Source organism: Drosophila subobscura, chromosome O (genome assembly GCF_008121235.1).
Source record: "Drosophila subobscura isolate 14011-0131.10 chromosome O, UCBerk_Dsub_1.0, whole genome shotgun sequence".
NCBI classification, from domain to species: Eukaryota; Metazoa; Arthropoda; class Insecta; order Diptera; family Drosophilidae; genus Drosophila; species Drosophila subobscura.
This window is the reverse complement of record NC_048533.1, coordinates 654,859-660,858: the sequence shown is the minus strand read 5'-3', so window position 1 is coordinate 660,858 and position 6,000 is coordinate 654,859. Positions and strand designations below refer to the sequence as shown.

Here is a 6,000-nt window from a genome sequence, read left to right as displayed (position 1 = left end):
ATACGGGGCCAATAGTACCATTTCCGCAGTCGCCCCAGTGTTCTCGCAACTCCTCCGTGTATTGCCACATCGCTGTCGTGTGCTTGCTGGATCAACGAACTTGTCAGCGCCTCAGGGATCCATGGCTTCCACTGGAACTCCTCCAATTCCGGTCGGGCAAATTGTGCACGCCTAAACAGCAATCCATCCTCCACTTTCAGGTCTGGAAACATTTCTTCATCGATCTTAACCGCCTCTATCCTTTTCAGGTAGTTCTCGTCCTCGAATGCTGTAGTCTCGAACTCCAGGAAGTCGATTGCTTCTAAGTCAAACGGACGAGACAGCATATCGGCGACGATGTTCTCCTTTCCCTTCCGATGCTCTATCTCGAAGTTGAATGCCTGCAGAGCTAGAGACCATCTCGCTAGCCTACCATCCAGCGCTTTGAAACGCATCAGCCACCGCAGGCTCGCGTGATCAGTGATCACAGTGAATGGCATCAGCTCTACGTACGCCCGGAACTTCTCTATGGCTCTCACTGCCGCTAGACACTCCTTCTTTGGCACACTATAGTTTAGTTGAGCGCCTCTCAGCTTCGCCGAAAAAAAAGCAATGGGGTGTTCGGCTTCCTCCTCGTCCTTCTGGAAAAGAACCGCACCGATTCTCACATGACTTGCATCACACTGGATGAAGAAGTGTTTCTTAAAGTCCGGGTGATGCAATACCGGCGCGCTGGTAAGTGCCTTTTTTAGCTCCTCAAAAGAGTCTCGTGCGTACGTTGTTAGCTGAAATTGTCCTTTTAATTTCAGGCAGTCTGTAAGAGGGGCTGATAGTGCCGAAAAATTCCGGATGAATCGCCGATACCAGACCGCCGTACCCAAAAATCTCCTGACTTGCCTCACGTTCTTCGGCATCGGTATCTGCACGATCGCTTGCACCTTCTCTGGGTCGGTCCTCAGTGCGCCATCGCCCACGATGTACCCCAGGTATTTCAGATACTTGTATTTCTTTCCTATTGTCAGGTTTGCAGTCTCCAGGCACTTTGCGACTTCCTCTAGTAGCTTCACGTGCTCCTCAAACGTTCGGGAAATCACCAACAGGTCGTCCAAATACACAAACACGTGGCTTCGGAGTCGCTGCGGGAGAACCCGGTCCATCAACCGACACAACCGCTGGGCTGCGTTACACAACCCGAACGGCATTGATTTAAACTGATAGAGTGATCTCCCTGGAAACGTAAATGCCGTATACGTCCTACTCTCCGGCTCCAGCTCTATCTGCCAAAACGCATGCTTCAGGTCGATGCTACTGATGAACACGGTGTCCTCCACACGACTCAGGATCGACTCGATACTCTGAAGCGGGTACGCATCTTTGACGGTCAGAGTATTCAGCTTCCGTGCATCCAAACACAACCTGTTCTTCCCAGGCTTACGGACCAGAGTCACCCGATTGCTCCACGGGCTTTCGCTCAGCTCGATCACTCCAAGACGCAACATTTCGTCGACTTCCGCAAACAACAGCTCCTGTACCGCCGGGGATACTGGGTAAAAGCGTTCCTTCACAGGCACCGCTCCCTCCACCAGACGTATCTCGTGTTTGACCATTGTCGTCCTTCCTAATCCGTGCTTGTCAAAACACCGAAATTTGTCCTTCACCTGTTCCATGCGTGCTTGCTGCGACTGGGTTAAGACATGAGGTTCCGTCTGTCTACTTCTCGTCAGCAGTTCTGCCTCGATCTCTTCTAATTCCTCTTCTCGTTCCAGGCCTACTATCTGCGGAGCCAATCCAAACTTTCGCCAGAAATCGAGCCCCAGATACAGTGATTGTTTCAATGACGGACACAAGAATAACTCCATCGGGTGCTTCTGGCCTTTGTATGCCATCACTACCTTCACATGGCCTAGGATCTGATGAGGTGTACCGCCCGCAGTTTGTACCGATATTGTTTTCGCGTCTTTTAGCTTAAGCTTCAATTCCTCAATAATCTCCAATCCCCCTCTTCCCTGCAGGCTCACTGATGCCCCCGTATCGAGCAGTCCCATCAGCGTCTTCGCCCAGACTCACGTGCGCAAACGGCCTCTCGTCCCGGCTTACTGCAGAACGGATTGCTGCACATATGCCACGTCGTTTCCTCTGGCGTATCCGGAACCGGTCCCGAGCCCTCTGTGCTCTAGCCGACCTCGTTAGGCTTAACCCCGCCAGCTGGTCTCCCAGTATTCTTCTCCTGGCCTGCTTATATCGCTGCCACCTTTCCTGTAACGGCTTACGCTCGGACCATCTCGACTCAGGTAACACCGCTTGGTTTATTATACCCGGTACTCGAAGAGTAAATAGGGTTTATTGTATTTGTGCACAAAGTGAATGTATGTAACGCACAAAAGGAAACGTCTCCGACCCCATAAAGTATATATATTCTTGATCAGCATCAATAGCCGAGTCGATTGAGCCATGTCTGTCCGTCCGTCCGTCCGTCTTGTTGAGCGCCTGGATCTCAGAGACCATAAAAGCTAGAGCCACCAAATTTTGCATCCATACTTCTGTGTGCTCACACTGTTACAAGTGTATTTCAAAAATGAGCCACGCCCCCTTCCGCCTCCTCAAAAGGGCGAAAACCTCCCAAATATCATAAAACTAAAAACGCCATTCCGCAGGGAATGACCATATCTATCAGATCACCAAATTGGGGCATTATTGGAGCATTATTATAGCCACAATGAACAAATTAATTAGCAGTGGCCAAACCCACCCCGTTCCGCAGCTTATATTTGTTTTTTGCATATTCTCCCATTCACACTCTGCTTCGCGCAGTGTGTGGCGTCTGCCCCTACCGTTCCTCCGCCTCTGCCATAGCCGTGGCTAAACCCACCCCGTCCCGCAGCTTATATTTGTTTTTTGCACATTCACACTCTGCTTCGCGCAGTGGCCGCACACTGGCCGCTGGCTCTGCATCTGCCGTGAGTCTGCAGTGTGTGGGTCTAGGGAAGGGGGGCGAGCTAAAGGAGCGTGTTGGTGTGAGAAGTGTTGTAGATGTAGCTGACAGATGAAGAAAAAATTAAAAATTTGACAAATAACCGCTAAAGTGCAGATGTAGTACTGAGTGCCGGGTATAAAAGTTGTGACGCGTAAGAAGCGTCTCACACGTCCCTTCTCGTTTTGTATATTGCTTTATGTATATTATTCTCCTTAATTCTAGGTATGTCCTCAGCATGTAATTCTACCGTATTGTTGGAGGACAGAACTATTGGCTGCTCGTGGAACGCGACCCCTCCAATTGCGTCGTGCTCCTTCTCCCGTTTCCCGGCCGACATTTCGGACATTTAGGGAGGATTACCCCGGCAGACCCACACTTGTAGCAGAATATGTTCCGCACTTCTGACTCACATTCAAAATATGTGTGTCCAGGCTGCGCACAATTCCAACACTTCAATTGTGCCCGGTCACCTCCCGAATCCTTCGTCCTATGGACGGCCTCTAATGCCTTTGTCCGCTCCTCCGGCTCGTGATTCGTCGCTTCGACCTCGTGCACTTTGGGATCTTCCCTGCGCCTAGCACCCCCATAATCTGGACCAATCCTTGCCCATCGGGTCGTCAGCAGCTTCTCGGCCTCGGCACACTCTTCCCGCAGCTTCTGCAGATTCGGAATCTGCATTGGGTAAATCATCCTCGAGATGGAGTCCTTGACATTGATCTTGATGATCTTAATCAACTCGTAGTCCGAAAATGGATTCACCAATCTCGACTTCAACAACAGCATCTCCTGGATGTACTGGTCTGTCGACTCCCCGTGTCGCTGCCGTCGTTCCCTGAGCTCTTGCTCTCGCTCGAACTCCGTCTTTCGCACCTAGAACTGCTGCTGGAGTCCATATCTCAGGCTAGGCCAGTCCGGCACACCTGCGGTCCGTACATACATCCAGTACCAGTCCCTAGCATGGCCCGTAACCAGAGTGTGAAAAGCTTTCAGCACTTGCGCCCACCGCTACCTGGTACACCGTCTGCAAATGCTCCACTAGGAATATGAACTCCGATACCGGCATCCCCTTCGGATCGCCGTCAAAGCTCAGTCCCCATCTCCCTATTTGCACCGGCTCCTGCCTGGCCTCTGCGTAACTGGGACGACTCCTATTTACATTTGCCTGTGCTCCCGGGCCCCTTACTTTGAACAGCCAGTCCTCAACGGGTCTCTGCTCCATGCTCGGTCTCTGTTCGGCTTCCAACGTCCGGTTGTCCACGAACAAGTGTGTCGGTTGTGCCTGTTGGTTCGCGGGTATCTCCGGCGGACCTCCTCCCAGACTGGTGTTGTGTGATCCTCGGTTCCTTTTATCTGCGTCGCTTAGAGTCTGCTCCGCTTTCAGCGAGCCGACTACCGCATTTATCCCCTTCATGAACTCGAGCATATCCGCTTGCATCGGAACCTCCGGGCTTCGCCTAGTACACCAATCTCTCTTTACTCCAATTCCTACTTCGCCGTAATATATGTAAACACGGCTTTCTCAACTACCTAACCTATTCCAAAAAACATAAACACCCTGAAGGACGACGAGAAAATAAATAAATAAATAGCTCAATAAATAAATCTGCGATTAAACCCCAAAAATTGTTTAAATAAATAAATAGTTTTAAATCTAAATAAATAAACATCCATGTACACTTATTCGCCTAAATAAATAATAAAGCTAACAAAGAAATAATTCCTCTACCAAAACAAAAATCCTATTCCGCTGACCTATTCGAGGCCTCCACGAGTCGGACAACGTGGCTATAGCCCATTTGGCTACACCAGGACCACGACTCTGGAGACCCCTGCTGAATTCTCCTCCTCAACGGCTACTATGGCTGGGGTCTATTCCCGGCTCACGGACCAGCTGAGTTCTAACTCTCTGGCTCACTCTCAAACAGGGTAACTTCGACCCCCCGTTTAGAACCGATGCCATTCGTTTTGTTTGGGCGCCATTTGTTGGTGCGCCCCTCGCTTTTAATTGGGCACCATTTGTTATGGCGCCCCTCGTTTTTACTTGGTCGCCATTTGTTATGATCCGCCTTTTTGCCGCCCTGTTCTATCGTTCCCGGCTAGCTCTCGGGAAGTCAGGGGTGTTTCCGACCCGATAGCCAGGGGACAGATTTAACAAAAAAACCTACTTTCTCGCGTGTAACGGACAGACCTAAATTTGTATACCCGGTACTCGAAGAGTAAATAGGGTATATTGTATTTGTGCGGATAACGGTTGTATGTAACGCACAGAAGGAAACGTTTCCGACCCCATAAAGTATATATATTCTTGATCAGCATCAATAGCCGAGTCGATTGAGCCATATCTGTCTGTCCGTCCGTCCGTCCGTCGGTCCGTCTTGTTTGTCGGATAGTTCTCAGAGACTATAAGAGCTAGAGCCACAAAATTTTGGCACCAGACTTCTGTATGCTCACACTGAAACCAGTGTACTTCAAAAATGAGCCCCGCCCCCTTCCGCCCCCGCAAAAGGGCGAAAACCTCCCAAATCTACAATTTTAAAGATAACAGAAAACTAAAAACGCCATTCCGTAGGGAATGGTGGCCAAACCCACCCCGTCCCGCAGCATTCACACTCTGCTTCGCGCTGTTTATGGCCTGGTCCCTGACACGTCACTGCCTCTGCCTCTGCCGCTGCCTCTGCCGCGACTCTGCAGTGTGTGTTTCTAGGGGAGGGCGGCGAGCTAAAGGAGCGTGTTGGCGTGAGTAGTGTTGTTGATGTAGATGACAGATGAAGAAAAAATGTAAAATTTGACAAGTAACCGCTAAAGTGCAGATGTAGTACTGAGTGCCGGGTATAAAAGTTGTGACGCGTAAGAAGCGTCTCACACGTCCCTTCTCGTTTTTTACACGCGTCTACATTGGCACTTGTTTCGGCGGGGTCAGTCGGTGTTGTATTTGACCATCGCGAGTCCCTAGCTAGCCGGGAACGATAGACCAGGGCGGCAAAAAAGGCGTATCGTAACATCTTTATCCTCATATCTTTCAGAAAAAGTTGGTTTGGTTCCTTGAG

General features: G+C 50.2%; 1 protein-coding gene across 10 annotated transcripts; it reads left to right on the top strand.

Moving 5' to 3' along the window:
• Nucleotides 1-647: 647 nt before the first annotated feature.
• On the top strand, nucleotides 648-3,248 carry LOC117899472. Of its 10 annotated transcripts, XR_004649181.1 has the most exons (7): nucleotides 671-714; nucleotides 789-965; nucleotides 1,002-1,343; nucleotides 1,409-1,678; nucleotides 1,746-1,911; nucleotides 1,992-2,270; nucleotides 3,176-3,241. XR_004649181.1 is itself a non-coding variant. In XM_034809491.1 (6 exons), the coding sequence occupies exons 2-5, from the start codon at nucleotides 1,269-1,271 to the stop codon at nucleotides 2,167-2,169; spliced, it is 537 nt and encodes a 178-aa protein (XP_034665382.1). In that variant the 5' UTR covers nucleotides 789-956; nucleotides 1,002-1,268; the 3' UTR covers nucleotides 2,170-2,270; nucleotides 3,176-3,234. The 10 variants fall into 10 exon arrangements, 7 of the variants coding, with proteins under 7 accessions (XP_034665388.1, XP_034665382.1, XP_034665385.1 ...); XR_004649182.1 differs by lacking the exon at nucleotides 1,409-1,678 and having other exon boundaries at nucleotides 663-714; nucleotides 3,176-3,248; XR_004649180.1 differs by having other exon boundaries at nucleotides 676-714; nucleotides 1,409-1,911; nucleotides 3,176-3,236.
• Nucleotides 3,249-6,000: the final 2,752 nt, after the last annotated feature.

Bases quoted from the DNA above. Each gene is read 5' to 3' on its own strand.
- LOC117899472 (XM_034809491.1), top strand. From the start codon at position 1,269: ATGCTTCAGGTCGATGCTACTGATGAACACGGTGTCCTCCACACGACT. The intron at 1,527-1,745 runs GTAAAAGCGTTC...TTCTCGTTCCAG, and splicing joins TGTACCGCCGGGGATACTGG to GCCTACTATCTGCGGAGCCA. The intron at 1,912-1,991 runs GTTTGTACCGAT...TCTTCCCTGCAG, and splicing joins GATGAGGTGTACCGCCCGCA to GCTCACTGATGCCCCCGTAT.